The sequence below is a fragment of the Chiloscyllium plagiosum genome, unplaced genomic scaffold, assembly GCF_037043375.1.
Source record: "Chiloscyllium plagiosum isolate Xiang-an unplaced genomic scaffold, Cpla_swu_hap1 HiC_scaffold_9, whole genome shotgun sequence".
Classification (NCBI taxonomy): Eukaryota; Metazoa; Chordata; class Chondrichthyes; order Orectolobiformes; family Hemiscylliidae; genus Chiloscyllium; species Chiloscyllium plagiosum.
The window spans coordinates 87,158,815-87,176,719 of record NW_028270147.1 but is presented as its reverse complement, the minus strand read 5'-3'; the positions used below and the strand labels follow the sequence as shown (position 1 = coordinate 87,176,719).

The following is a 17,905-nucleotide window of genomic DNA, read 5'->3' as shown; positions in this document are numbered from 1 at the left end:
ACCCAGTCCAACACTGGTGCCTCGACATCATGGCTCAATCCACCTGGGCCTTAAACTTTGGAATTGTTTCCAAACCATCTCATCACATATTCCATTTCATCCTTTAAGAAGCTCCTTAAAATCAAATTCACTGAGCCAGATTTTCCTCATCCATCCTAATGTCTCATCACTGATCGCATCAATTTTTGTCTGATAATACAGCTATCGAGCACCTTTGGACATTTTACCACATTATCATCACTATATAAGTCCAAGTTCAAAGCTCTTGTAGCACATGGTAGTACCTTTACTCTAGGATCAAAAGACCTAGTTTCTATTCCCACCTGCTCCATGGGTGTGTTACAACATCACTGGTTGCTTAAAGATCGCCATAAATGCAAGTTGCTGTTGTCATTACTGGGTGGTTGAACTGTTAATCATCTAGCTGGACTATTATTCAAATTGATTGCTTTAAGCTCAGCTTCACAATGGCCCCACATTCCACTAAGAGGAACTTGCCATGTCAATAATTTCAGCAAATCTGCGGGTGGGCGTGTTGCGAAGTGATTCCTGATTGTGTACATGTGGAAGGGCACTCCATCTCAAGCTCGCTGGGTGCAGTGTCACTTCAATTGTCAATATGCACATGCATAGGATAGTCTGCCCGCCTTGTGCAAGCTTTAACGGCCAAATAAGCTTCATGGACCCTGTTACCACTAAAACGAAACCAGGTTCCATGAAGCGGAATGAATTGATTTTCATTTAGTGTGTGTGTGTGTTTATTTTCCAAGGCAGCAAGTTCAGATATCGCTATGTCTAAACATCTTTGGAGTGGACCGACTTGAATGTGAGGACCCCGTCAGGAGTTGCCTCCCCTCACTCCTTCATCTGATTCCAGACGCCTTTTGTCAGTCCGGAAAGGGAAAGCACTGAGCAAGCGCTTAAAGAGCCGGGGGCGGGGGAGCGAGGGGAAGACCCTGTTCCTACAAGTCCAGAGTTGAAACCGCTGCGGTACAGAGGCCAGGCCAGAACCTTAGAGGGACACATCGTCTGCCCTGTTCCATCACACAACATACTGTACATCCCTGCCCCCGCCTTGCCTTGAACAGGAAAGCACTTAATGCCCGAGAGAGATACACACACAAATAAATAAATAACAAACAAAATCACAATGGCAACCTCGCTTGAGCTATACCAGAGGAGCAGAGGGAGACAGGGATGTAACTAACATGTTGTCTCCCAACACAGACCTCAGGGTCTGTCTCTCTCTCTCTCTTTCTCACACACACACACAAGGACACAGACACAAACAGAGACACACAGAGAGAGAGACACAGAGGGACTCCTGAACCAGCTGCAAGAGGAGCTGACACTCACCCAGGACGAAGTAAGGCAGCTCGGTATTCTCCAGGTCATCGACCACCACCACCTCGCCGGGGAAGTCGTTCCTGACCGAGAAGAGGAGTTTGGGCTCGGCCGACAGCGGCGTGTGGATGCTCAGGTCGTTCTCCCGCAGGAAAGGCAGCGCCGACACGCTCACCGTCTTCAGTTTGCACTCGCCGTCCTTGGCGGGCATTTCTCCGTCCATTGCATCGAGGCCGGCCGCTAACCCGGCCCCCGACAGCAGCAGCAGCAGCAGCAGCGGCGGTGGTGGTGGTAGTGGAACCATCATATCCCAGAATAGCACACACACACACACCCTCCCTCCCATGCCCCCTCTCTCTAAATCAAATATCACAGCAGCCCAATGCTAGTCCCCAGCCTCACACACACACAAATTGCAAACAAAAAAGGCTCAGCCAGCAGTCGGCTTGTTAATAGAGGGATGGGGTGGGGAGAGAAGGTTGAGGAAGGAAGGTTTGGGGGTGGGGAGCCAATTGCGTGCTGATAACCTGGGAGCAAGCCTAGACTGCAACTCCATTCAAATACTCCACGGCAGGACCCACGGCTGGAGTGAGCAAGGAGTTAGGGGGAGTGTGGTGGGGGTGGTGGGGGGTGGGGGTGGGGTGGTGTTTGGAGGGGGGGGAGAGGAGAAGGTTGGCACTAGCTCTGGGATTGATCCCTCCTCCTTGTCTTTGAAATCTACCTCTCTTCCCCACCACCAGCAGCTCCCCCCCCCCCCCCACCCCCAAAACCCCCACCTCAGCCCTTCCGACTTGGAGGTGATCCCGGATTTTTAAAGAAGAGGTATTGAGACGCAAGCCTGGTTTGTTTAGCACCAGTCGGCTGTTAATTTTATTTTTTTTCCCCCTGTGTGTGCGCGATTGTCTTATTTTCTGAGCGGTTCCCAAGGCAAGAGGGAGGGGACAATCCACGTGTGAAAAGGGAGAGTCAGACAGCGATAGAGAGAGGGGTAGAGAGAGGGAGAGAGGGGAAATCAGCTGGTGATTTGGGAGAGTCGACCATCTCTGGACTGAAGTGAGCAGACCTCCAGCTCTCTACACCCATTGAGGAATCCTGGATCTTGTCCACGAACTGAACGTCCCCGTCCGCTTCCACCCTGGTAAGTGGCAGCCCCTATTTCTTCACCCTCACTCACCCACCTGTCTTCCCTCACCTACCCACCAGCACCCACCCTAACACTGATCCGGAGCCATTTAACACCCCCCTCCACCAACCCCCCCCCCCCCCCCCCCCACATACACACACCTTCCCCCCTCCCCAGCTGAGGAGGGTCCGGGAAGTGAAAGAAAAGCTAACCTCACCTGCAGTGCGGGAGGCAATGGTCAATGCTTACTCCCACCCCCATCGCCTGCCCTGTGTGTGTGTATGTCTCTCTGTGTGTATGTATGTGTATGTGTGTATGTATGTGTGTGTATGTATGTGTGTATGTGTGTGTGTATGTGTGTATGTGTGTGTATGTGTGTATGTATGTGTGTATGTCTGTGTGTCTGTGTGTATATGTGTATGTATGTGTGTGTGTGTGTGTGTGTGTCTGTGTGTGTATGTGTGTGTGTGTATGTGTGGCTGGTTGGTTTCACATCAATACCTGTGGCAGCAAGTGAATCATTCCTCCCAAACCTAGGCGTTACGGGCCAGGTATTAGCATTGAGTATGACTTTCTCTGAAATCAGTGAGATAAATTGACTACTTAGCATCCCACTGAGTGTCTTGGATCTGAGTATACTGGGTGAGGGAACTATGTGGATTCCTTCACATTCCTACGTTGTGCGAGGATGTCTAATTGCAGTCAGCGAATACGGTGAGTGGAAATCTCTTCTGGGGCTAACATTCCTCCATCGCAGGTCCACATAGTGCGTGGGAAACGGTTCCCCTCCTCGCTCCCGCTGCCCCGCCGACCCTTCCGCTTGGGCGAGTTGGGGGAGCGGGCACTTGCCCTCCACTTTGAATTCCATCGCATCCAGGGAAGACCCAGCGCCCCTCCTCCTCATATCCTGACACCATCTCCGATCCCCAGCACACACGCACACATACCCTCCCACCATCTCCCCGGGATCCCGCGATTGAGAGCGGGATAATACTCCGAAACTTTCTGCTGTTGAGGGTTTTGGGGGCAGCGGTATGGGTTAGCGGAGGTGGGAGGGGAGGGGTGAATGATCCATTTAGAGGTGCGGGGGTGGGGGGGGGGGGGGGGGTGGAGTGTGTGTGTGGGGGGGGGAGGGGGGTGTCTGTGTGGTCTGCCTTACTCGCCGCCATCCTTTTGCTGGATCAGTCCCCGGTGCCTGTGCTGTCTGAGGGAGGTGTTTTAATATTGGGGGAAGTGGAGTGCTTCCCTTCTGGAGAATGTCCACAAGTTGACTTGTACAACACTTTATCCTTCAATGAACTGAGGGAGCGAGCGGTAGTGGTCCAGAAATGCTGTCCCATTCAGCACGTCGATCCCTTCTGGTATCTATAGTACACGGTGTTATGGGGGGGGCTATGTGGTCAGAGCAGCCTGACTGGCATAGGGATAGATAGATAGATAGATAGATAGATAGATAGATAGATAGATAGATAGATAGATAGATAGATAGATAGACAGACAGACAGATAGGAGATAGATAGATAGACAGATAGAGAAAGAAATATTTAAATAGACAGAAAGAAAGATAGTAAGAAAGATAGATAGATAGATAGATAGATAGATAGATAGATAGATAGATAGATAGATAGATAGATAGATAGATAGATAGAAAGATAGATAGATAGATAGATAGATAGATAGATAGATAGATAGATAGATAGATAGATAGATAGAATGTTTTTACCTAGATAAAATGATGGATGTAACTGATTCCGTCCGGGGAAGGTGACTGAGTGACAGGTAGAGGACAGGTTTGTGCAGCAGCTACTAAAGCCCTCTCTCTCTCTCTCTCTCTGGGAAGGGCTGGGTGGGGTGAACCACTGCCTGGCTTGCCAGTATTTTAGAGAGAAAGTGAGGGCTGCAGATGCTGGAGATCAGAGCCAGTATTTTAGCCCTGAGATCACAGGAGTTGAGCGGCCGGGGTGTGTGGAGGGGGTGGGGGGAGTGGGGGGAAGGGGGTGGCTCTCCCGCGGATCCGCTCGCCAGCGTGCCAACAGTCTCTCCCCTCTGAAGCGGAAAGCTGAGATGAGCTGTCCGCCACAGCTTGTGCTGAAATAAAGTGCCCGCGGAAAGAAGGGAGTCGGCGGTGACGAGCGAGGGTGGGCAGGGGATGTGAGGGAGGGTTGCAGGAGGGGCGAGGGGTGGTAGGGTGGACAGGGGTGGACACAGCCCCGGGGTCAGGAGACGGTTTGAAGGGGCGATAAGGACAGATTGAACTACCCTCTGATCATCTCCATAACTTCTCTGTGCTGGTCACAAGTCCAGACTAAAAACAACTCATGTTCCAATTTGGATTCAATTCTTGTCTGTTAACTGGCGTTAATTTCCTTTGATTACACGAAATCGCGTATTTTTTTTTTTGTTTATTTTCTGCCTGTTTGCTTGTTTCTGTCAAACGCAAAGGAGGGAGCTGTTTGGTTACAGAACCCATTAACTATTTGTAAGGTCGGTTGGTATGAGACAGTGGTGTCTATGAGGAAATCATTGGACGGGAGACTGTGAGATCCGATAGGCGGTGTGCAAGAAGGGCTGGTTTCTAAGTGAGGCTCCCTCCCCACCTCCCCCCTCCTCCTCCCCAACACCACCCTCCCTAATACCCCCCCTCCCCTCCCCTTGGGTTTATAAATGCAGAGTTCGGAGCTCTATCTGCATTTAGTCTCTCCGCGTTCTGATCTCACGAAACCAGGATTTGGAGACTGTTGACAAGGAGCTCCGGGAATCCAGGAGGGATTTTGTTTTTTTTTTATTATTTTCTGAGCAAACCGAGCGACGTGGGCACACACACACACACACACACGAAAAGGGGGCGACCCAGGCAGATTAAGCATGTGACCAGTGGGTGGGAGAGAACGGATGGACGTCCTTTCTGGAATCTTTTATTTTGGGGCTGGGAATCTGTTAGCCGTCTCCAAAGGAGTCCGTGCAAGCCACAGCACTCCGGATTCACATTTGGATGGGGGACAAACCCGGCGCCTGTCCGCCCCGAGGATACACCCCCTCCCCAGGGAAGTGAAGGACATTAGCTGTGGCTTTGCCCCAGTGGCCGTCTCGAAGCAAGAGTGGGGGGAAAGGAATCAAGTGCTCGGGGGAACGTTACTTGTCTCTATCCACCCCTATCCCAGCCCATCCACATCTGCCTTCTCTCTCTCTCTGTGTGTCTCTCTCGCTCTCTCTGGATGTATGTCCTGCCCCAAGAAGGCTCTGTAAGATGACTTGCTCACGCAGCCGGCTGTTGAGAGGTTCACTTTGTACAGTCGGGAGACCAGACCGGAGCGCCATGGGTTCACCTGCCTTCCAGAGATTCTGTCAGAAAGGTCAGTGTTGTTGGGTTCGGGAAACGGGGCCAGTGCTGTCTGGACACGGCTGGACTGGGGAACCGCGAAACCGGGAAGGGGTGCTCGGCAACTTGCAACCCTTCTGCTTTCTTCCCCCAGCCTACACACACACACACACACTCTCTCTCTCTCTCTCTCACACACACACACACACTCTCTCTCCCTCTCACACACACACACACTCTCTCTCTCTCTCTCACACACACACACTCTCTCTCTCACACACACACACACCTCTACCCCACCTTCCCAATTCTCAGCTCCTCGCTTTCAACGGCCCGAGGGAAGCTGCCAAGTTCAGTTTTGCCGCTGGTTCTTTCAGCTCAGGGAGGGATTGCAATGCCTTGGGACGAATCTGGCATCTCAGCTCTCCACAGTCAGAGCGGAGGGGCGGCCGATTAACTCTCCAAAAACCGCGTTCGGCTCAGTGCAGATTCCTTGATGACAGTCTGCACCCGACGTGCAGGCGAATGGGAAGGTGGGGGGGAAGAAGTTAAAGCTTTTTTTTTTCAAAAAAAAAATTCCACCGTCTCCTTCTGAGGAAGCAGCTAGGAATACCTCTGAGCGCGCTTAAGGTCAAAGACAAAGACGCTTTTTGCTAAAATTCTGTCTAATTAAACGTAGGTTGTTCCAATGCAGTCATCAGCACAGCAAACACATTTATTATCACGGTGTTCAGGCATGATTTTCCTTATTAATTCTTGTGTGTTTGTGCTTCAGACCTATCACTGCAGCATCAAATGACTTGTGTCTGCGAGTGTATCTCCCTACCTGTGTGTACATGCTGTGTGCGTGTCTAGGTGTGAGCCTCTGAAACCGTCTTTCCATTTATTCCTCTTTGTCAGTTTAATGTGGTCATGTCAATGAGATGTGCTTGCTGTGTACAAATGAATTGTCTATCAGTGTTTGGGCGGAGGAATGCTTTTTATTCCCTGAGATTCCGCATCTACCAGTCTTGGCTGTCAAAGTGCTGGTGTCTACCTGTGTGTGCAGCTTTTTTTTAATGTAAGCGCCTGACTGCGTATTTGTCTGTATGTGTGTGTGGCTTGTTGAGGTATGCATGTGTGTTTAAAGCTGTTTGTCCACCTGCTTGAATATTTATCTACATCTACAACAAAACCTAGTGACTTTCCTTATTTAACTTGCTGTTCCTTCATGTGTGTATGTACACCTGGCTGTCTCTGTGTCAGTATACTGCGTTTGAGAAGACCTTTGTTTCTCTGGATGTGTATTTGTGTTCATATACAGTAGTCTTTCTGGCTGTAATTCATATTTGAATATACCCTTGTTTCTGTGTGTACATCTGGTTATAAGTTATTTGAATATATTCTGGATCTCTGTTTGACTATTTTATGTTAACTGTTTTCTGAATGTGTTTTTGGCTGTGTCTGTGTGGAATATATTCTAGGTGTGTTACTGTGCTTTATGTCAACTGTATTCTGGGTGTGTGTTTGACTGTTTATGTTGAGTAGGTTGTGTGTGTGTGTGTTTGGCTGTTTTGTAGAGTTTAGACTGCATGTGCCTTACGGTGTTTTGTGATTAACATATCTTGGGTTTGTGTTCGACTGTATTTATGTGGAGTCCATTATCAGTATATGTTTGGCTGTGTTCTGTGCTGTGTATATTCAGGGTGTGTTTTCAGCTGTGTTTTATATTGAATAAATTCTGGAGATGACTTTGGCTATGTCTATGTGAAGCATATTGTGGGTACATGTTGGTTGTGTCTGTGTGGAATATATTGTGGGTGTGTGTTGGCTGTGTCTGTGTGGGGTATATTGTGGGTGTGTGTTTGTTGTGTCTGTGTGGAATATATTGTGGGTGTCCATTAGCTGTGTCTGTGTGCAGTAAATTGTTGGTGTGTGTTTGGCTGTGTCTGTGTTTGGCATATTGTGGGTGTGTGTTTGGCTGTGTATGTGTTGGGTATATTGTAGGTGTGTGTTTGGCTGTGTCTGTGTATGGTATATAGTGGGTTGGTGTTGATGTGTCTGTGTCGCATATATTGTGGGTGGGTGTTGGCTGTGTCTGTGTGAGTATATTGTGTGTGTGTTGGTGTGTCAGTATAGGATATATTGTGGGTGTGTGTTGGTTGTGTCTGTCTGGGGTATATTGTGGGTATGAGTTGGCTATGTCTGTGTAGGGTATATTGTGGGTGTGTGTTGGCTGTGTCTGTGTGGGATATATTGTGAGTGTGTGTTGGCTGTGTCTGTGTGGAGTATATTGTGGGTGTGTGTTGGCTGTGTCTGTGTGGAGTATATTGTGGGTGTGTGTTGGCTGTGTCTGTGTGAGTATATTGTGGGTGTGTGTTGGCTGTGTCTCTGTGGGGTTTATTGTAGATGTGTGTTGGCTGTGTCTATGTGAGGTAAATTGTGAGTGTGTGTTGGCTGTGTCTGTGTGCAGTATATTGTAGGTGTGTGTTGGCTGTGTCTATGTGGTGAATATTGTGAGTGAGTGTTGGATTTGTCTGTATTAGTATATTGTGGGTATGTGTTGGTTGTGTCTGTGTAGGGTATATTGTGGGTGTGTGTTTGTTGTGTCTGTGTAGGGTATATTGTGGGTGTGTGTTGGCTGTGTCAGTGTAGGGTATATTGTGGGTGTGTGTTGGCTGTGTCAGTGTAAGGTATATTGTGGGTGTGTGTTGGCTGTGTCTGTGTGGGATATATTGTGAGTGTGTGTTGGCTGTGTCAGTGTAGGATATATTGTGGGTGTGTGTTGGCTGTGTCTGTGTGGGGTAAATTGTGAGTGTGTGTTGGCTGTGTCAGTGTAGGATATATTGTGGGCGTGTGTTGGCTCTGTCTGTGTGGGGTAAATTGTGAGTGTGTGTTGGCTGTGTCAGTGTAGGATATATTGTGGGTATGTGTTGGCTGTGTCTGTGTAGGGTATATTGTGGGTGGGTGTTGGCTGTGTCAGTGTAGGGCATATTGTGGGTGTGTGTTGGCTGTGTCTGTGTGCGGTATATTGTGAGTGTGTGTTGGCTGTGTCTGTGTGAGTATATTGTGGGTATGTGTTGGCTGTGTCTGTGTGGGGTATATTGTAGGTTTGTGTTGGCTGTGTCTGTTTGCAGTATATTGTGGGTATGTGTTCGCTATGTCTGTGTAGGGTATATTGTGGGTGTGTGTTGGCTTTGTCTGTGTAAGTATATTGTGGGTGTGTGTTGGCTATGTCTGTGTGAGTATATTGTGGGTGTGCGTTGGCTGTGTCAGTGTAGCATATATTGTGGGTGTGTGTTGGCTGTGTCTGTGTGGGGTATATTGTAGGTGTGTGTTGGCTGTGTCTATGTGGGGTAAATTGTGAGTGTGTGTTGGCTGTGTCTGTTTGCAGTATATTGTGGGTATGTGTTCGCTATGTCTGTGTAGGGTATATTGTGGGTGTGTGTTGGCTTTGTCTGTGTAAGTATATTGTGTGTGTGTGTTGGCTCTGTCTGTGTGAGTATATTGTAGGTGTGTGTTGGCTGTGTCAGTATAGCATATATTGTGGGTGTGTGTTGGCTGTGTCTGTGTGGGGTATATTGTAGGTGTGTGTTGGTTGTGTCTATGTGGGGTATTTTGTGGGTGTGTGTTGGCTGTGTCTGTGTGAGTATATTGTGGGTGTGTGTTGGCTGTGTCTATGTGGGGTATTTTGTGGGTGTGTGTTGGCTGTGTCTGTGTGAGTATATTGTAGGTGTGTGTTGGCTGTGTCTACGTGGGGTATTTTATGGGTGTGTGTTGGCTGTGTCTGTGTGAGTATATTGTGGGTGTGTGTTGGCTGTGTCTATGTGGGGTATTTTGTGGGTGTGTGTTGGCTCTGTCTGTGTGAGTATATTGTAGGTGTGTGTTGGCTGTGTCTATGTGGGGTATTTTGTGGGTGTGTGTTGGCTGTGTCTGTGTGAGTATATTGTAGGTGTGTGTTGGCTGTGTCTATGTGGGGTATTTTGTGGGTGTGTGTTGGCTGTGTCTGTGTGAGTATATTGTGGGTGTGTGTTGGCTGTGTCTGTGTAGGGTATATTGTGTGTATGTGTTTGGCTGAGTCTGTGTGCAGTATATTGTAGGTGTGTGTTTGGCTGTGTCTGTGTATGCTATATAGTGGGTCGATGTTGATGTGTCTGTGTAGGATATATTGTGGTGTGTGTTGGCTGTGCCTGTGTGGGGTATATTGTGGGCGTGTGTTGTCTGTATGTGTAGGATATATTGTGTGTGTGTTGGTATGTCTGTGTAGGATATATTGTGGTGTGTGTTGGCTGTGCCTGTGTGGGGTATATTGTGGGCGTGTGTTGTCTGTCTGTGTAGGATATATTGTGTGTGTGTTGGTATGTCTGTGTAGGGTATATTGTGGGTGGTGTTGGCTGTGTCTGTGTGGGGTATATTGTGGGTGTGTGTTGCCTGTGTCTGTGCGCAGTATATTGTGACTGTGTGTTGGCTGTGTCAGTGTAGCAAATATTGTGGCTGTGTGTTGGCTGTGTCTATGTGGGGTATATTGTGAGTGTGTGTTGGCTATGTCTGTGTGAGTATATTGTGTGTGTGTGTTGGCTGTGATTGTGTGGGGTCTATTGTGAGTGTATGTTGGCTGTGTCGGTGTGAGTATATTGTGGGTGTGTGTTGGCTGTGTCTGTGTGGGGTATAATGTAGGTGTGTGTTGGCTGTGTCTATGTGGGGTAAATTATGAGTGTGTGTTGGCTATGTCTGTGTGAGTATATTGTGGGTGGGTGTTGGCTGTGTCTGTGTAGGGTATATTGTGGATATGTGTTTGGCTGGGTCTGTGTTGGATATATTGTCGGTGTGTGTTTGGCTGTGTCTGTGTATGGTATACAGTGGGTCAGTGTTGATGTGTCTGTGTAGGATATATTGTGGGTGTGTGTTGGCTGTGGCTGTGTGGGGTGTATTGTGGGCGTGTGTTGGCTGTGTCTGTGTGGGGTATATTGTGGGTGTGTGTTGGCTGTGTCGGTGTGGGGTATATTGTGGGTGTGTGCTGGCTGTGTCTGTATGCAGTATATTGTGAGTGTGTGTTGGCTGTGTCTGTGTGGCGTGTATTGTGGGCATGTGTTGTCTGTCTGTGTGGAGTGTATTGTGTGTGTGTGTGTTGGTATGTCTGTGTAGGATATGTTATGGGTGTATGTTGGCTGTGTCTGTGTGGGTATATTGTGGGTGGGTGTTGCCTGTGTCTGTGCACAGTATATTGTGGGTGTGTGTTGGCTGTGTCTATGTGGGGTCTATTATGAGTGTGTGTTGGCTGTGTCTGTGTGGGGTATATTGTGCATGTGTGTTGGCTGTGATTGTGTGCCATGCATTGTGAGTGTGTGTTGGCTGTGTCTGTGTGGAGTATATTGTGGATGTGTGTTGGCTGTGATTGTGTGCCATATATTGTGAGTATGTGTTTGGCTGTGTGTGTGTGGAGTATATTCTGAGTGTGTGTTGGCTGTGTCTGTGTGAGTATATTGTGGGTGTGTATTTGGCTGTGTCAGTGTGCAGTATATTGTGGGTGTGTATTTGGCTGTGTCTGTGTGGGATATATTGTGGGCGTGTGTTGGTTGTGTCAGTGTGCAGTATATTGTGGGTGTGTATTTGGCTGTGTCAGTGTGCAGTATATTGTGGGTGTGTTTGGCTGTGTCTATGTGGGGTATATTGTGAGTGTGTGTTGGCTGTGTCTGTGTGAGTATATTGTGTGTGTGTAGGATATATTGTGGGTATGTGTTGGCTGTGTCTGTGTGGGGTATATTGTGGGTGGGTGTTGCCTGTGTCTGTGTGGGGTATATTGTGCATGCGCAGTATATTGTGGGTGTGTGTTGGCTGTGTCTATGTGAGGTATATTTTGGGTGTGTGCTGGCTGTCTGTGTTGGGTGTATTGTGTGTGTGTTGGTGTGTCTGTGTAGGATATATTGTGGGTGTGTGTTGGCTGTGTCTGGGGTAAATTGTGGGTCTGTGTTGGCTGTGTCTGTATGCAGTATAAGGTAGGTGTGTGTTGGCTGTGTCTATGTGAGTATATTGTGAGTGTGTGTTTGGCTGTGTCTGTGTGGAGTATATTGTGGGTGTGTGTTGGCTGTGTCTGTGTGGGGTATATTGTGGATGTGTGTTGGCTGTGATTGTGTGCCATATATTGTGAGTGTGTGTTTGGCTGTGTCTTTGCGGAGTATATTGTGAGTGTGTGTTGGCTGTGTCTATGTGAGTATATTGTGGGTGTGCGTTTGGCTGTGTCTGTGTGGGGTAAATTGTGAGTGCGTGCTGGCTGTGTCTGTGTGCAGTATATTGTGGGTGTGCGTTTTGCTGTGTCTGTGTGGGGTTATTGTGGATCAGTGTTGGTTGTGTCTGTGTGAAATATATGGTGGCTGTGTATTGGCTGTGTCTGTGTGGAGTATGCTGTGGGTGTATGATGGTTGTGTCTGTGTGGACTAAATTGTGTGTGTGTGTTGGCTGTGTCAGTGTGGAGTATATTGTGGATGTATGTTGGCTGTGTCTGTGTGCAGTATATCATGGATGTGTTGGTTGTGTCTGTGTGCAGTATATCGTGGATGTGTGTTGGTTGCGTCTGTGTGATGTATATCGTGGATGTGTGTTTGGCTGTGTCTGTGTAGGATATATTGTGGGTGGATGTTGTTTGTGTCTGTTTGCAGTATATTGTGGGTGGGTGTTGGTTGTGCCTGTGTGGAGTATATTGTAGGTGTCTGTTGGCTGTGTCTGTGTGGGGTATGGTGTAAGTGTGTTTTGGCTGTGTCTGTGTGGGGTATATTATGGGTGTGTGTTTGGCTGTGTCTGTTGCAGTATATTGTGGGTATGTGTTGGTTGTGTGTGTGTGGAGTATATTATGGGTGTTTGTTGACAGTGTCTGTGTGGGATATATTGTGGGTATGCGTTGTCTGTTTGTGTGGGGTGTATTGTGGATATGTGTTGGCTGTGTCTGTGTTGAGTATATTGTGGGTATGTGTTGTCTGTTTGTGTGGAGTGTATTGTGGGTATGTGTTGGCTGTGTCTGTGTTGAGTATATTGTGAGTATGTGCCTGATGGAGCTTTATGTTGAGTATATTCGGGGTCTGTATCTGATTGTGTTCTGTGTGGAGTATACTCTGGCTGTGTGCTTGTATATGTTTTGTATTGAATATATCCTGATGATTTGTTTTGTGATTATATCTCTCTGAGCGTGTGCATTGACCTGCCTGACTCTGGGAGGTCATGGGGCACGTTGTAATCACCTCACTCCTGCTCACCGTACCTGACAAATCCATTCTGCACCATGCAGAAAGCACAAAGTTTCTATTTTTTTTTTCCCCCTCTCGCGCTATGCCAATCCCGAAGATCAAGCTCCTCCCCGGTTCTACTGACTGGAAACACTCACTCTGTCTTCTCTCCTCGTAGACACGGCCAGATCTGCTGAGTTTCGCCAGCAATCTCTGGCCATGTTTCAGCTCTTCTCCTCCCCTGCTGGGGGAGATTTATGATTAAAGAAAAGAGGATGTCCTCGTTCTTAATGGTCTTTCTTTTTAAACTGGAACAGGTCTTGAGAGAGTGAATGGAGAATGAAGAGGAAGAGTCCCAGATGGAAGGATGAACTGGCGGCTTGTTGATCTCGTCTCCTTGCTGTTCCTATGGGACAGGCTGGCTTTAACCCTCCACTGCTGGGCACTTCTAGTACTCTCCTGTCATCACCAACACCAACATGCCACCAGCCCTCTCGACTGGCTACTCTCAGACAAGGGGCCTTTCCACCGGGCACGGGACTATTCCAATTTCCTAGACAGATACCGCCAGGGATTTACTACCAGATACAAAATCTACAGGTAAGAGTGGCCCCGGGGCGGACAAACTGCGCCAGAGCTTTGGGGAGGGGGGAGGAAAGCAAGTGCTTACCAAGTCAGGCAGCATGGAGATGAAAACAGCGTTCAGGATACTAGCTAGAGCTTCTGAATCTGTTTCGAGTTGGTTTATTTTTGGAATCACTCTCCCGTCTTTTCTTATTGCTCTTGTTTTGCTTAAAGTGTGCCTTTAACACCGGCCCACGACGCCAGTAAAATCGTTTGAAACAGCCATCCATCCCTAGTGAAACCACCAATGATGCTGGCTACTTACACTGCGTGTTCCCTTTAAGAATCGGTTTGTGAAGAGTCGTGTTTATTAGGTCCAACACTACAGTCCGTGTGCTCACATCTCCCCCTGATGAGGGGATTGGGATCTGCAGCCCCTACGCCGCCAAAGGCCCGTTGATTAATCACAGACGCACGTTATACAGTATGTATTGTTGCCAACTGTGCAGACTCAAGAAAAGGGGTTAAAAAAAAAGACATCTTCGTTTATGTTACAGACGTGTAGTGACAGAAAGTGTTCCTCGGATGGTCGTTATCTGTAGTAGATAAGGCAAGAGTGAACCACGAACAATCATTGCAGTTGAAAATTATAATTGACAACTGCACATTATATGTTCACACAACTTCACTGGACCTATCACATATCAGTCCTTAATTGTAGATTATCGCAATAAATCTGCAACAATAACCGAAACGTTCTTCAAGCAAACGTACGTTTTTAAAATACAAATACATGATTGGTTTCAAAAAGTGCTGATAGCATCTAATGACACAAGAAAGCAAACCCAAAACAGCTTAAGGATGCTGGTAGAATTCACAAAATGTAGAATGGTGATAAACCTGATTTGAGACCATAATTGAAAGCCTGGATTTTGTTTTAAATTGAGCTTCTGTCTTCCGGTTTGTTGAATTGATGCCAGCCCCTGACTGCAACATGTGTAATGCCCACCTGTGAATTGAATTTCAGCCTGCAGCTCTATGCCAGGTATACATTATTTTAAACTTACAGCATCTGAATACCTGTCTTATACATTCCAGGTGGCATCCTGCTCCAGGCACATGTTCGACTCCATACACAAATTATCCAGTCCCTCCCATTAGATTGAATTCTACCTCAAACTCGAATATCCTGGAGACCTAGGAACGAGTCAATCTCTTATGTTGTTGCTGGCAGTGACTTACTTAATGTATTGTTCTGTAATGTTCCAGTCATGACACATAGGATACTAACAAATGCAAGCACCATAAAACCAAATAGTCTTTGCAGTTTCTCAAAAGAAACCAAATAAGAATGTCCTAATTAAGTTACTTTTTTTATTCTATAGACATAATTACTTTGCTAGTTAAATGTTTCAGAGTTAATAGATGTTAAACATTATGATTATTGGTGATTAATATGTGTACTAATAGTTCTTTCATGGCATCACTGCATGTTCAGAGATATAATTTTCTGATAATCTGATAACATTTATAATGACAGGTGCATTAAACCATTCATCTTAAAGCAAAACTTTATTTGATTTGATCAGTCCTGCTTATAGCTGTGATCTAAATGTTGTCATTCCTGCTGCGAATTGCTAGTCACTTAATGGTTAAAGAATCTTGGAGGTTGGCAATTGGGGGTTTCTAACATTCTGACTCTTGGTCAGAACATACTGGCATGAAATGGCTGAATTATCTTACTCCTTATTATAGTTTTCAAGTATCATATTTCATATTCCTATTTTCATCGAGATTATAGGGCAGACATTTTCAGCAGTCAAGCAGTCTCACTGGATGTGAATAAAGGTTGCAGATAAGACAGAAAAAAATAACTCTAATTCTGCAGCACTTAACAATTTCTGGCCTAATGTTCAATCAAAATAACACGATTAGATCCAAGTCTATAACTTAATTAGGCCTCAAGTGTCCATTATCATTCTAACATTCATAGGTTATATGTGCACATCAATTAGATACCAGTCAACAATTTTAATTTTAGATATCCAGTTACTTGATTTTATTTGTCCATTGATCAAAAGTTTTGCAGATTGAATTTATTTATCATACTTGCGGGATTTTACTTCGACTGCCACAATTCAAAGTGTTACTTCCTGCTGGTTCTTCTGGCTTTGATAACTTGCCCTATCTCAAGGACATGAATTGGGGATTTATGACGTGCTCTGGATCCCAAACTATCTGTGAGCAATTTAACAGCAATGGCTTACTTTCAAAAAGTGCCTTTTACTGCAGGGAAGGAAAACAGTCCTGTGGAGCTTCGCGGAGGTGAATGGAAATGATTAGATACATAAACAAAGGAAGGGGCATTAAGAAGGTTAACTAAATGCTTAGTCAAAAGACTGGGTCTGGAGGGAGGACTTAGCAGAGAACAGGGAGATGAAAAGGAATTTGTAGAGTGTGTGGCCCTAATTCTCACAAACTGAAAGCATAGTCACTAATTGAGATTAGATTAGATTCAATTCCTTACAGTATGGAAACAGGCCTCATGGCCCAACAAGTCCACACCGACCCTCTGAAGAGTAACCCACCCAGATCTATTCCCCTACCCTATATTTACCGCTGACTAATGCACCTAATGCTATGGGCAATTTAGCTTGACCAATTCAGCTGACCAGCACATCTTTGGATTGAGGGATGAAATGAATAGCAGTTAAAATAAAATGTGCTGGAAATACTCAGTTGGTCTGGCAGCATTTGTGGAGAGAGAAACAAATTTAACATTTCAGATTGATGACCTTTTGTTGGAAGGAGCTACAGACCTGAACCATTTCTCTCCACAGATGCTGCCAGAGGTGCAAAGTATTTCTTGCATTCTTTATCTTAATTTCACATTTCCAGCATCTGTACTACTTTATTTTGCTACATGTAGAAGTTTAAATATTGTTCTCATGAACTCATCCGAGCTGTTCAAGATGCAGTTCCTGCTTCACTTCATCAATCACTGGCATCCATTATTCTCTGTAAATACTTCATTTGGATTTGAACATTTGTTATAATGAATTACCATTTGATGTGGAGTTTACAAAGGTCTGGTTTTGGTGTCTGTAATGAAGAGATGGTGACTGCTCCTGACCTTATTATGTGGGGTATTGATGATATTCCATGAGAACAGAAACAAAATCTAGCATTTAATTGCATTGAATTGAATTGAATTTATTGTCATGTGTATGGAGGCACAGTGATAAGCTTTGTCTTGCGAGCAATACAGGCAGATCACATAGTTAAGTTGCATAGATAGTAAATAATAGGTAAACAGCAGCAAAAACCAAAAGCACAGGTACAGGCGAACGTTAAGAGTTTATGAGTCCACTCAGTATTCTAACAACAGTAAGGTAGAAACTGTTATGAAACTGGCTGCTGTGTGGGTTCACGCTCCTGTAACTTTTCCCCGTTGGTAGAGATTGGAGAAAAACATTGCCAAGGTGGGATGGATCTTTGAGAATGCTGGCATCCTTTCCTTGACAGTGGGCCTGGTAGATGGATTCTACAGATGGGAGGTTGGCCTTTGTGATTGTCTGGGCCGAATTCACCACTCTCTTGTAATTGTCTCTGATTTTGAATGGTACAGTTGTCATACCAGGTAGTGATACATCCAGACAGAATGCTCTCGATGGCGCACCTATAAGAGTTGGCAAGGGTTTACTTCTGTAGAATTGCTTAAATTTTATTCATGGCATGCTATTTCTGATTATTCAGTAAACTTCTCAGAAGAAAAAGCTCATGTCCAAATTTGATTAAAATCTTTAACATATGTTTGAAATTCCTAAGGTTATCAGTTCATCATTTTAATGCATTCTTCAAATCTAACTGACTGAATTCCAAAGATACATTTTCACAATCCCAATGGCATTATGTCTCGTAGAGCTGGGTAATCAGTGTAACTACATGTACTTTTAAGTTTCAAACATTGCCCTGATCAACTATCGATCGAGCACAATTTGAAAAGAATTAATGAATAAATCTATAAATTTCATATATGTACCATTTTATGAGCCAAAAATAATTCTGTGGTTCTCTAGCTGCATTTGTAATTCTTTGTTTTGGTTATGCCTCTGTGAAGAACTTTATTTTACACTTATATTTTGCTTTAGAAATGCAAGTTGCTGTACCATTTGATGGTACACGATGGACAAAACCAAACTTGGCCAACTAATTGCTGCAATCAGCACCTTGGACATCAGTGACAATGCTGTGTCATTTGAAATATTTAATTCACTTTACATTGTTTCCGACAATGTACCAGGGGCTTTTTTTTTTGCGAATCCAGTGTTTAACCTCTTTATGTAGATGCTAATTTTG

At 45.8% G+C, this 17,905-nt stretch overlaps 2 protein-coding genes across 6 annotated transcripts in view; one reads left to right on the top strand and one right to left on the bottom strand.

The window, feature by feature from the left end:
* Window positions 1-1,981, bottom strand: part of astn1 (astrotactin 1) — a 2,207,527-nt gene extending 2,205,546 nt beyond the window's left edge. Inside the window, exon 1 of the mRNA XM_043700015.2 lies at window positions 1,357-1,981. Within this exon, the coding sequence (XP_043555950.2) occupies window positions 1,357-1,690 (334 nt within the window). The 5' untranslated portion in view covers window positions 1,691-1,981. The remainder of the gene's footprint in view (window positions 1-1,356) is intronic.
* Window positions 1,982-2,104: 123 nt separating this feature from the next.
* brinp2 (BMP/retinoic acid inducible neural specific 2) overlaps window positions 2,105-17,905 on the top strand; it is a 179,298-nt gene continuing 163,497 nt past the window's right edge. Inside the window, exons 1-3 of one of the 5 annotated variants that reach the window (XM_043700020.2) lie at window positions 2,106-2,482; window positions 5,705-5,820; window positions 13,300-13,582. In XM_043700020.2, coding sequence (XP_043555955.2) covers window positions 13,350-13,582 — 233 coding nt within the window. In that variant the 5' untranslated portion in view covers window positions 2,106-2,482; window positions 5,705-5,820; window positions 13,300-13,349. Of the gene's footprint in view, window positions 2,483-2,995; window positions 3,182-5,179; window positions 5,821-13,299; window positions 13,583-17,905 lie in introns of those variants that run through there. The other 4 variants (XM_043700019.2, XM_087990897.1, XM_043700021.2 and 1 more) reach the window with 4 other exon arrangements.